This window comes from Danio aesculapii, chromosome 20, assembly GCF_903798145.1.
Source record: "Danio aesculapii chromosome 20, fDanAes4.1, whole genome shotgun sequence".
Taxonomy (NCBI): Eukaryota; Metazoa; Chordata; class Actinopteri; order Cypriniformes; family Danionidae; genus Danio; species Danio aesculapii.
The window spans coordinates 13388508-13401870 of record NC_079454.1 but is presented as its reverse complement, the minus strand read 5'-3'; the positions used below and the strand labels follow the sequence as shown (position 1 = coordinate 13401870).

General features: G+C 34.3%; 1 protein-coding gene across 1 annotated transcript; it reads right to left on the bottom strand.

The window, feature by feature from the left end:
* Positions 1-933: 933 nt before the first annotated feature.
* Positions 934-3202, bottom strand: si:dkey-5n18.1 (uncharacterized protein LOC570444 homolog). The gene is made up of 2 exons (XM_056481504.1): positions 2718-3202; positions 934-1221 (listed from the first exon to the last, which is right to left on the bottom strand). The coding sequence occupies exons 1-2, from the start codon at positions 3174-3176 to the stop codon at positions 1045-1047; spliced, it is 636 nt and encodes a 211-aa protein (XP_056337479.1). The 5' UTR covers positions 3177-3202; the 3' UTR covers positions 934-1044.
* Positions 3203-13363: the final 10161 nt, after the last annotated feature.

Sequence of the window (13363 nt, the reverse complement as noted above, 5' to 3'; positions counted from 1 at the left end):
AACTTCAAAAATGTAAAAAATATGTATATATATATATATATATATATATATATATATATATATATATATATATATATATATATATATACATTCATTTATTTTCTTTTCGGCTTAGTCACTTTATTAATCCGGGGTCGCCACAGCGGAATGAACCGCCAACTTATTCAGCATTTGTTTTATGCAGCAGATGCTCTTCCAGCTGCATCCCATCACTGGGAAACACATACACATTTAGCCTACCCAGTTCACCTGTGCCACATGTTTTTGGACTGTGGGGGAAACCGGAGTACCCGGAGGAAACCCACACGAACGCAGGGAGAACATCCAAACTCCACACAGAAACGCCAACTGACCCAGCTGAGGCTCGAACCAGCGACCTTCTTGCTGTGAGGCGACAGCACTATCTACTGTGCCACTGCATCGTCCTGTATATATATATATATATATATATATATATATATATATATATATATATATATATATATATATATATATATATATATATATATATATATATATATATATATATATATAAAGGCTTTGTCTATTAAGGAACCAACTGATATTTCACTATACACTGACAGTCTGTAGTGCGTTTTACCTCATTTTTATAAGACATTGATATCAAGTGCATTACATCCAGTCTGCTCTATAGGTTAAGTGAAATCAATAATGCAGGATTGGATTTGGTCCCACTACTCTCTTACACAGAATCTGATCTTAAGGCCTTTTTCTTTTCATCGCTGCTAACCTGCCGCGACCGAGGTGCTGTTTCTGAGTGTGTGTATCTCTGTTGTTACTCACTGTGTCGTCCTCAATGCCCCTGAAGTCCAAGTGTAATATCTGCACCAGTGCCCTGTGAAGCAAGGTCTCGACTTTAGAAAATGGAAGAATTGATTCAACGTTCAATGAAAAAAGTCTCAGTCAGGCAGATTGCCAGAGAATTCATTCTTTATTCAAGAAAAGGAGCCGCGGTATGAATGCAAAGCGGTCTCCTTCACAACTGACAGAAGGAATTTAAAGCAGAAAAGAATGATGTTAGCCTCAAATCTCATATAGCAGGTAACCAGAGAAGGAACTGAGGCGGCTTTGTGAGTCCCTCTTGCCCAGGTCACTGTTGTTGAGCTGAAGATAAATGCGATCTCCTGCTTTCAGCTGAAGCACAACACTGTTGCTGGCCGTGTCTGTATGGAGAAGATCCACAGCCACTGCGCTCACAACCTACAACAACACAAATCAGCACATTTATTATACTCAATGCACTTCAAAAAGTGTGTCCTTATTTGATCATGTAGCAGCTATGCTACCTGTTGAAAATGTAAGAGGAATTTTATTATTCTGAACATGTTTATGTTTTAAGATTAATATGAAAGCTTTCAGTTTTTCAAGTTACAATTTTTCAATTATTTCAATTTTTCATTTAACTTTTTTCAAATCATGTCCATGCTTTTGTGTACGTGCGTGCGTGCGTGCGTGCGTGTATTTATGGCCATTACTGCGACTAATAGAACTAATAATAATTAATAATATATTTTAAAATTACTTAATAATGAATGTAGTGATAGATTAATGATTTTATTTATTTACTTATTTACCTATTTATTTACCTATTAAATAATTTATTTATTCATTTATTTATTTACCTATTTATTTATTTATATACATATTTACCTATTTATTTACCTATTTATTTATCTATTTACCTATTTATTTACCTGTTTACTTATTTTACCTATTTATTTTATTTACATATTTATTTATTTGCCTATTTATTTATTTGTTTATTTATTTACCCACATAACTATTTATTTACCTATTTATTTATTTATTTATTCATTTACTTTATTTACCTGTTTACTTATTTTTTACCTATTTACCAATTTATTTTATTTAACTTATTATTTATTTATTCACATATTAACCTATTTATTTATTTATGCATATACATATTTACCTATTTATTTATTTACTTATTTATTTATTTATTTACCTATTTATTTATCTATTTACCTATTTATTGTATTTATTGACCTGTTTACTTATCTTTTTTACCTATTTACCTGTTTATTTGCCTATTTATTTAATTAAATATATATATAAATATATATTACCTATTTACCTATTGCATGCAAATTGACCAAAAAGCACCAGAGGATTGTTTCTTTTTTATATAAAGAAATAAATTTGCTTAATGTTTATGTCAACATCCACTTATTGGTGTGCATTAACAAGCCATCTAAATATTTATAAAAACTAGTACAAATACTATTTTGTAGTATTTTAATACATTACTTTGGGTTTTATACATGTGACACTGACAAAGACTAAAGAAACGATCAGTATTACAAGGTAAAAAAGCATTTAGTTGGCTTTAAAATAAAGTAAACTCATTGCCTTATAATTATTAAGTAAACAAACTATGTGCATGATTATAAACGTTAAGTCAATAGGTTTACTGAAATAAAAAAAAAAAAAAAATTTTTTGAAAGTAAAATGCTTTTATGGCATGTTTATGGCAAAAGAATTATTTTTTTAAAGTGTAGCAGAATAAAAACATTATTTTACAATAATATTTGACAACATTATTGTTTTTGCTGTATTTTTACTGTATTTTGAGTGAGGCATTTTTATCAACATTGCCAACATTATTTTTTTGAAGTATAAATTGTAATATTATAAAGGAATTCACGATAATGATTCATAATAATTCAACTCACCGTTTTGTCATTAAGTAGCATGTCCACTCGCAGGTTTTGTCCTGTCTTCACAATGTGAAAGCTGAAGTAATAAACTCCAGCTGTTTTACAGGTGAATGTCCCGCTCGAGGCATCATAAGCAGATCCTATGTTAGTGATCACATCTTTAAACTTCAGCACTGCATTTTGGCTGAAGGAATCCTGAAGCACAGCACTGAATGCTACTCCTCCTTTACTGGAGGAGCCCAAACCTGAAGGTCCAGGGGGCCCAGGAGGACCTGCTTTACCTGGAGGTCCAGCTGGTCCTGGAGCCCCTGCGGCAGAAGAAGATAGAGGGATGACCAGTCCATTGCTTCGGTCAACTGGACGGTCTGATGAAGGGTCACACACGATTCTGCAAGATCCAGACGGGGCCTCGCTGAACCCTGCTCGGCTCAGAGACAGAAGAGTGAGGACAACTGCTGTGCAGCGGTGGGTCATGGTGAAATGACAGAATAAAGAAGTGATGGAACTCAAATGGAAGAAATACTTACAGATTGGGGGCTGAGATGGTAAGTGGTCACATGGTGGAGTTGAGAAATTGTCGGTCGCATGACATTTTTTTAGCATCAGCAAAAACTAATTTTTGTGCTACAATAACTTCCTTACAAGTCCTCTGAAACTATTGTGCAAAAGCAGACCAATGAAATATGGGCCGATATTTTAAAATCCAAGTCAACTTGTTTTTCATGGATGATTTTAAAATACTTCATTTTAGAAAAATGCAACACTAAAAACTAAAATCAATCCCTTTAAATGCTAAACTGAAAAATGTAGTATGCAAAGAAAGGACTTGCTCAATTTCAAAGTTACTTGTGCTTGGAAAGTTTTTTATTTTTTATTTATTATATTTCTTCTAACCAAGAAGCACAGAGCAATTTTTTTTTGTTTAATATTTGGTTCCCATTATTTTTTTTTGTTGTTGTTTGTTTTGTTCATTTTTTCTTCTTTTTTTTTTGTCTTGTGCCGTCACCTGTGTTATTTGTGGACTGCATGTCTGGACAAAGTTTCAGAATAATAGAACCCAAAGTCTTATGTATTATCAATTTAACAAAGAATTTGTCTTAAATAACATAAATGTAGTACTTTGCTGTTTATCAACCTACAGCTGACCATAGTTGATTTAATCAATAACTAGATAAACAATCCATCAAACAATGAAATAAACTTCTCAATAATCATTTATCATGTCCCTAATTGGCTTCTCTAACACAGGGATTCCCAAACTTTTCAGTCCACAGCCCCCACATTCACAATACCAGTGACCTATAAACAGGCCTACATAAACACGAGCATATTGACAACACAAAAAAGTGCAGCAGTCTAACAACGATATCATTTTTATAGTCATTAATTAATTGGTATAATTCAATATTAACCTTACCTAAAGAGACTTGTGGGCACAGTGTTTTCAGCACAAGTCTATTCTTGGTTTAATTTTGGAGACCGCCATTAATTTTGGAGACCTCAGAGATCATTCTTAATATTCAGCAGTGGCCTGTATTTATTTTTTATGTATTTGATTGCCATTAAGGTGTCAGAAAATTTAACCTGGTGCTTTAAAATCAATCTGCTGCAGCTGACGCTATTGCGGTGTTGTTAATCTGATGTAACCATACCAATCCTGGTTGTTGTCTGAGAACGTCGCTGATCATTTAAACTTTTCAACATGGTCAAGTCTCCACTGGAAAAGAATGGGATTGTGTTGCTGGTGTTGTGAACGTGGCTTAATACGGATGGATAACCTTCAGTGAAAATTGACGTGAAATCATCAATTTTCTCAATTAAATACAATAGCATTTAGTATTAGTTGATCATTAGTGTATAGTCAGTTTATTAAGTTCATATAATGAAGATAAGTTCAGATAATTTTATTGATCCCAACCTTTGAATTGCATTTAATGACCAATCTTTTTTTACTACATACATATTTTGAGATGACGCAAAAATTCATTTTAAGTGAACGTTGTACACTGTAAAACATGTAGGCTTCCACACAATACATTCATGCTGTCCCAACCCAAATTACTTAACAAATTTAAGTGGATTGACCATAAAACAATTAAGTTGTCCCAAGGAAAATCTCGAGGATTGTTTCAACTCAATTTAACTATGCAGTTTGAACAAGCAAATCATAACAATTATTATTTTTAAGACATGATGGCACCTGAGGCCCAGAGATCACAACAGGAATCATTTTGTCTCATGGTGGTTGAGAAAGGAGTGTGTATTATGACTCTTTAACAAAAACAAAAATTCAGGACTTGCCAGGACTACTGTAGATCAACACCCTATTAATCACAGGATAATTCAATCACCAATTGTTCACCACTGCTCTCTTTGGAAGCAAGGTGCAAATGTCCTGGGTCATCAAGACCACCAAACCAGTTCCTGCAAGCAGCAAGAACAATGAAAAACCCCAAAAGCAGAGAGAGAGAGTATTTACACATACTGCCTTGCATGACATTTAGGTAAAAGCTGTTTTTTTTTTTGTATAGAAGAGTGAGAGATGAAAAAGAACTGCTGGCTTTGTGGAAAAATATGTTTCACAAGTGTCAGACTGTTTGCAGTGATAATTTTGTTAGCGATGCAAATGTTGCGCATCCATATGCACAAATTCACAATATATATCCTCACCACGTCTTTCAGGAAATGTCAGTGAAAATAAAATTTCCCCAAATGTCAGCTTGAATGTCAAGATCTACAGCAAGCATATTCAAGCATTTACACACACACACACACACACAAACACACAAACCGACACATCCGAATCTATTACCACAAAACAGAATATGTATAGGAGTTAAAGGAGCCTCATAAAGATTTTTAAAGCAGTGTTGCGAACAAGTCAGAGGTGAAGAACGTGACAAAATTATTTTCATTCAGTGTAATTTATGTGCAGTTTTCATCGAGTGTATCAATCAATCAATCAATCAATAATTAAATCAATAAATCTATCAATCAATTCATCAATCAATCAATAAAAAAGTCTCCACCATAGTGAATTACAGGACCACACATGCAGAATGAGAGAGAACATAAAATAACCTTTTTGTTATTTTAAATATTGTAAATTCAGTACATATAGCAATACATTGCATAATTATTATTTAAGTATGTTTATAGAATATAATTCTCAATCATATTGACTTTTTGACAGAGCCTTCTTAAATCCCCTTAATGTTTTCCAATATCTTTTCCCACTCTAAATGTTTTTAAAAGTATTCATGTTAGAACCATAAAATATATACAAAAATCTATTTATCGTAATGTAATTGCAACATTTTTATTGTTATAAATGTTAGATTATTACAGGATTTATATATTAATATTTATATCCCTAATATTTTAAGGATTTCAATTATTTTACAAATATTTATGAAATATTTATTATTTCATAAATAAAACAAATACACACATACATACATATGTACATACATACATACATACATACATACACAACAGTTCTGTCTGGTTCTCGAATCTGATTGGCTGATAGCTGTGTGATATTCTGCATTAACAGCACTTGTACAGCCACCTCATCCTTCTGTATTACTCCGCCCACATAGAGTGACAGCAGAGCAATAAACTCACTACAGTTTGACATATTGCAGCTGTTGGACAACATAATGTACTTTTACATAAAGGCTTTTTAGGTGAGAATGTAGTTAATTAGATTGCAGTTTATTTCCAAGGATAGTAATGTAATGTGTGTTATATAGCGCATTGATCATGTATGTTCATGCATCCAAAGTGCTTCACAGTCATGAGGGGGTCTCTCCACACCACCACCAGTGTGCAGCATCGACTTGGATGTTGCGACGGCACCCACAGGACAATGGTGCCAGTGCGCTCACCACACTCTAACTATAGGTGGAGTGAAGAGACAGTGATACAGACAATACAGTGGATGGGGATGATTGGGAGGCCATGATATTGAATGGCCAATAAAGGGAATTTGGCCAGGACACTGGGATTACACCCCTACTCTTTATGAGAAGTGCCATGGGATTTTTAATGACCACAGTGTCAGGACTCAGTTTAACATCTCATCTGAAAGATGGCGCTCAGTCCTCTTCACTATACTGGGGCATTAGGACTTACATAGACTGAGTGCCCCCTGCTGGCCTCACTAACACCGCTTCCAACACCAACCTAGTTTTCCCATGGGGTATCCCATCCAGGTACTGACCAGGCACAGACCAGCTTAGTTTCAGTGAGTACCCGGTCTTGGGCGGCAGGGTGTATATTTTAAATATTTATATTTTCTGAGATACAGTGTGTTGGCATCCATCAGCCTGCATAGCAAAGATGGTTGACGTTTCGCCACAAGATAACACCAGAGACTGCAAATTAATCCCTTAGATAGGAAAAACAGCATAATTTCAAACTACAGCCGATCAAATAATTATAAAACAGGTAAGTGACTTCAGGTTAATCTCTTTCTTTTGTATGTTGTAGTGCCCTATTTATACCATAGTCTGGTAGGTATACTAATGAACAGATGTTGTGCATCAGAATGCATTGACCTTTACAAATAAGGGTATTTCCCATTTCCCCAAAAACGCTTATGGTTTCAGTTCTGTAACATATTCTAGTAAAGCAACTTCTCTTTATGAACCATATATTTGTAAACAGCTATGGCTCAGTAAAAATACACAAAGTTCATTATTTTTCACTCCAGCTACATAGAATAAATGCTATACAGTTCCATCACAGAGAATCCCTATAATATATACTGCACATTTAACAATCACTATAATACTTTTATCTTTCAGCAGAATTTCCCCCAAAAGATTGAATTAGCTGCCATCAATTAAGGCCATTTGTATAAAGAGTGCTTTAGGAATAACGAATTAAACATGATCATTTTAACAAAATAGACCTTTAGTGAGGAAGAGTTTTCTGCTATTTTAGATCCCCAAAGGATCTCATTAAGAGCTTGAAGAAGGTGCTTTTAACATTCACTAAAGCATCCAGAGGAAAATGTGGCAGGAGACACAATGAAATGATTCTAAAAAATATAAAGGCTGCCTGCACAGACTTTTTAAATCCAAAAAAAAGTCTATATATGAAATGTATGTTGCATTTTATGGATATAGTGTGTCTAAGGGAAAACTCACATATTGTAAAATAATCCAAAATAATGGAGAACAATATAGAAAGCAGGTGCTTTAGTTTCTCCTGTGATAGATGCAAAACTACACTCAATGCTATTGATAAAGGAATATTACTAGAATATTTGGCTTTAAACCAAACTTTAATTGGCAAATTTTTGACAAAACTTACAGTTCATGTCATGCTAATATTGACATGTGTATTTAATATTTGCAGTAATTAGTTTATCCACCAGCTGGCAATCATATATTGGGGTCATCAGTATTCAATGACTTATTTATAAAGACGTCATATTATCATTAGTGGAAGAATATGCATTTTTTTTAACACAAAGTACTTGAACAAAGCAAAATAACGTAACTGCTACAACCTCCGCTAATTTTGACATGTATTTAACATTTGTAATTAGTTTATCCACCAGCTGGCAATCATGCATTGGGGGCATTAGCATGCAATAACTCATGCTGCGGTCACACTAGAGTTTGTGCGTGCGAAATTCTGTCATATGGCTCTGCGAAAGGGGCGGGATTAAACAAGATGATTAGACATTTAAAAAAGCTAGTGATTGGTCCATATTTTAAATTCCTGTACAGGGAGGTCATGGATGTTTCTTAATTCCAAGAACGCAGAGAACGGACTTGTCTTGCCAGGTGTCCTCAGAAGAGCGAACTCGTGAGACCACGAGAACAGAGAACATGTCCTGTGAGAAATGAGATGTTGCGTTCTTCCTGATGGTCACGTGACTTTCACGTGTTTTTAATGGAAAATTATTTAAACATTACAGCATATATATATATAACGATTTATTGTTTTTCCCTTTTTCAATATATGTGCTATGCATAAAGACTTTACAAATATACATTGAACACTTCAAATAAAACAGTTTTTAATACGAATTTCAGCAAACAAACACCCTTAATGTGTTTATTCCTTTATTAAGATTTTCATGGCAATGTTTATATTAACCGTTTCATTTAGGGAAACTCCTGAGATAAATTAGTTATATCTCTGAACTTTAATAATAAACCTATATAAAATGCTGCGCTTCCCACCTCCAGTCACAATGACTTCTGGGACTTCTATCGGTGCATCCTCGATATCAAGAACACATCCGGGAACTTTTACACGTCCTCTGTTCTTGCGGTCTTGAGTATTGGAACTGAACTTTGGCAGCTGATGATGACGTTGCACGAGAACACAAGGACGCAAGACCGCTGAAGAGCGCATGTTGAGAAACAGCCCATGTTTTGATCCTCGATTGATCTCACGCAGTTAAGTGATGCGATTTCGCAAGTCAGAGTTCACCAAGCTTGAACTTTCCAATGCAGTGATCTGCGAAACTTGCCGCACGACCTTGCATTTCTGGTCTGACGCATTTGCATGAATGGAAGTGACCGCAGCTTCACTCATAAAGACTTCGCATCATCATTACTGGATGAATCAGCATTTTTAAACACATTTCTTGAACAAAGTACTTGAACGAAGCAAAATAATGTAATTGCGACCTTCATTTGATGCTTCAAGTTGATCGTAGATAGTGATTTTGATTTTGTCTTGTAGACATCAGTGTTTATTTTCCCAACTATCAACAGTTATCCCCGTATTTCTGTGATTAATATGAATATTTGTAACCAGTGATGGGAATAACGGCATTAAAAAATACACGCTGTTACAAACAGAATTCCTTTGTTTAGTAATCAAACAAATCACTGTTTCCCATTACAACGCCATTACTGTCACTGACAATACAGCGCAACAAGTGATATATAATTTGCAATTGAGTAGGCTCTCTCATTCATAGGACCTCATAACAGATTGTCACACACAGGCATGGTTGAACATGGAGGAAAAACAAGTTATGAAAATGGCGGCTCGACAGTAGGTTAATCAAATACATTAATAGCACCTGTGGTTTGCAGAGATGGTAAGATGGTGCTTAAAGGTCGGCTGAACAACAGCTGGGTGAAAGAGAGAGCCAGGGTCAAAGAGATAAATGTTCATATGTTCATTTTGGCCTTAAAGGCACAGTATACAATTTTTGTAGCTAGAGGGTGCATTTTCACAACAAACAAAGGCGTAGTTTGATGACATTGTGAGTTGTCACTAGATAAAATAGCTTTTTTTTATCTGAATTTGAACATACTTTGAAACATTTAAACAAAGGGATGATGTAAGTACACAAGTCAGTAAAATATATAACACTGTTTAAGTAATTAGCACTATTGTGCAATTGAACATGATTGATAGAGACTAAAACATAGATCAAAATGTATTATCAGTATCTAATCATCTTTTTTTATCCCATTTTTTTGCAGCGCTGTGACAGAATTTGGCATGCTTAAACTCTAGTGTGCCTGTGGGTTAAAGGTGCTGTATGTAAATTTTTGACTCTTCTAAAGCATAAAAATACTTAAATATGTTTGCAGATATTAAATGAACATACTTATCTGAAAAACAACACTAAAGTCAGATATTCTGCTTTAAAAATGTGCGGTACATGCTGGGACATTTGGGTACATGCTGGGACAAAAAACTTTGTTTTTTTTAACTCACCCAATGCCAGTTTAGCCAATTATATTTCAGCCTTCTGGGTTGCCTTGGTGGAAAACTGCGTATTTCATTTATTCAGTCAGGAAGACTCTCAAAGTGTGCGTCTGCGTCTGAAATGCGACCTCCGGTGGACAGTAAAGGACTCCAAAATGAATCGCAGATTCAGAGTTCCGAATAAGGTGATTATACATTAATCAATAATATAAATATTACAAATGTAAACATTAGGTGAGCAGGTTACATTGTAACCCCGTGTCCTAACAACACACTATGTGACGAAATACACAATTCTAAGCAATTTGGCTGTTTGCACCAGACACATTTAAATACAGCCTATCAGAAGCACAGAATAGTGCACTTACTGCACTCCAACTAAATGGTAAGGCTCATAACCTAATGAATACATATTAAACTTCTTTAACATTATTAAGCGTAGATGCTGAATCACTGATATGTGTTGGCTTGCACTGAGTTACAGTTCTAAGGTTCAATTCCAAATGGTTTATTTTATTTTCAAGATCTGAGCTAAACTATCTGCTGCTGCTTTCAGTAGTATGCCAATAAATGTCATGTAAAATGACATTCAGACAATATTAGCATTTAACACTGAATAAAGCACACGAGGTGTACCTGAGGTGATCATTATCAGCTCATCATGTTGTTCAGCTGCAAGAAATAATGCAGTTTCTAAAATATAAATTTCAGGTGTTGGTTAGAACAAAAACTCCTTTTAATCATTCATTCATTCATTCATTCATTCATTCATTCATTCATTCATTCATTCATTCATTTTCTTTTCGACCTACTGCGCCACTGCGTCACCCACTCCTTTTAAAAGCTGTTGCTTTTACAGTATTTAGAACACGATTTAAATCAGCCTTTAGGCTTGACAGTTAGGCACACTGATGTTGGCCACCTCAATCTGGAAGCATGTGCTTGCTAGAATTTTGAATCAGGCGTGCAATACATAATCAACCACTGGGTGTCAAACTTACATACTCCACCTTTAAGGCTGGGTTAAACTTATGGAGTTTTATAAAAACTCCCCTTTTATAAATTGCCATTACATATATATATTTAGCTCTACCAAAGATCGGCAAAGCTACATTTGACAGCTTATGACAGCTACAGTGATTCTAACTATTTGTCCTCCTAACCCCATATCACTTTAAAATACAGAATTAGAAGTAGAATTCTCCATGTGTTTTGAGGTTGCGTGGTTTGTGGCCTCATGGAGCCTTACAGTGACTCTGAACCAGAGCATTTTGTGTGAACTAACACAAAACCAGACATCATTCACTTCAGCGAAAAGCTACACTGTCTGAATTGTTCATTCAGCCAGAACTTGAGCATCTATAGGGTACTTCACACCTGCCTCATTTAGATTTCATTTTCTAGTTTGGTGCTGTTTGTTTGAGAGGGGTCTGGATGCAGACCTGGTGCAGTGCAATCTGAGCTGCATCTAATGCTTTTTAATGCGCTTACCTAACCCCACCCCTAACCCTACCCGTCACAGTGACCTCACACACTCCATTGAGTGCATTGTGTCTGACATTGCATCGCTGAGTGATGCAATCTCATCTTGCATCATAAAGGCTGCATCCAGATACTATTGGTTTATTTGGGCAGGTTTGAATGCAGCAAACAAGTTGTCTATGCAGTAAATGCAGACCAAACAACTGTACCAAGACCTGGGGTCCGTTCTTCGTATGTGAATTACTCAGTTAGCTGGATTTGGATATTGACGATTTGACATGATCCAGGATGGTTTTGTTTTTCAAAACTGATCCGAGAGTTGTTGTCATACCAACAGTTCTGGCAGCGCAATCCTGCTAGGGAGCAGGCTCATTTCATATAAACAGGATTAGATCGGGTCAGTTCAAGCAAAGATAATGCTGAACGGATGTACCAAATGTTGATATTTTCTTACAGCAGTTATATACACTTGGGAAAATAGTAAATATATATTTTTAACTATATATATATATATATATATATATATATATATATATATATATATATATATATATATATATATATATATATATATATATAAAGTTAAAATACATATATATATATATTTAAAGTTAATATATATATATATATATATATATATATATATATATATATATATATATATATATATATATATACAAAGACTGCCACCTGGTGGTTCAAAGAGAAAATTTATTGATATGAACTTTTTAGATCGCTTTAGTACAATTTGTGTATGATACACATGCACAATATGCGACTTTTTTTTTTTTAAAGGAATAATAGATTTATGCAGTCAGAAACATGTCTTGACCACTAATATGACGGTGATTTCATGACACCTTTACCAATATCAAAATGCTTTTGTAAACATCCAGTTATTCTTTACACCGATTAAGAAACCGGCTACCATAATACTACTATGGCTACTATAATAAAGAAAATCCACTCTAACTGTAAAACTAAATAAATTGTTAAATACTCTTGACACATGAAAGGGTAAAGCATGCAGCCCACAACAAAGGTGGAAAGTTATTGCGTATCATATTTAACAAACTGTTTACTACAAATTTTATGTAATTTAGCTCACTTTTTTTTTTATTGCAAAACCGTCAGGAACATCATACAACATAATACAAAAAATGAAACAAAAAAACCAATACAACAATGGTAAAAATAAGAAAATACGAAAAACAAACAAATAAAAATAAATTAAATTAAAGTATAGTGTACAGCACTTCTACCTCCAATGATTTTAAGAATTAACAGGGGAATCAAAAAAAGTGTAATAATAATTTATACATATCTCAGATTTCACAGTAGAAATAAAAAAGTCAAACTCGATACAAAAAACTGTTAATGTGGGAGATGATTTAGTAAATTTCTGTTTGTGTATGTAAAACTTTGCCAATAAAATAAAGAGATTAACAATATATTCAAGGCATATGTTGGATTTGTTTTCATAA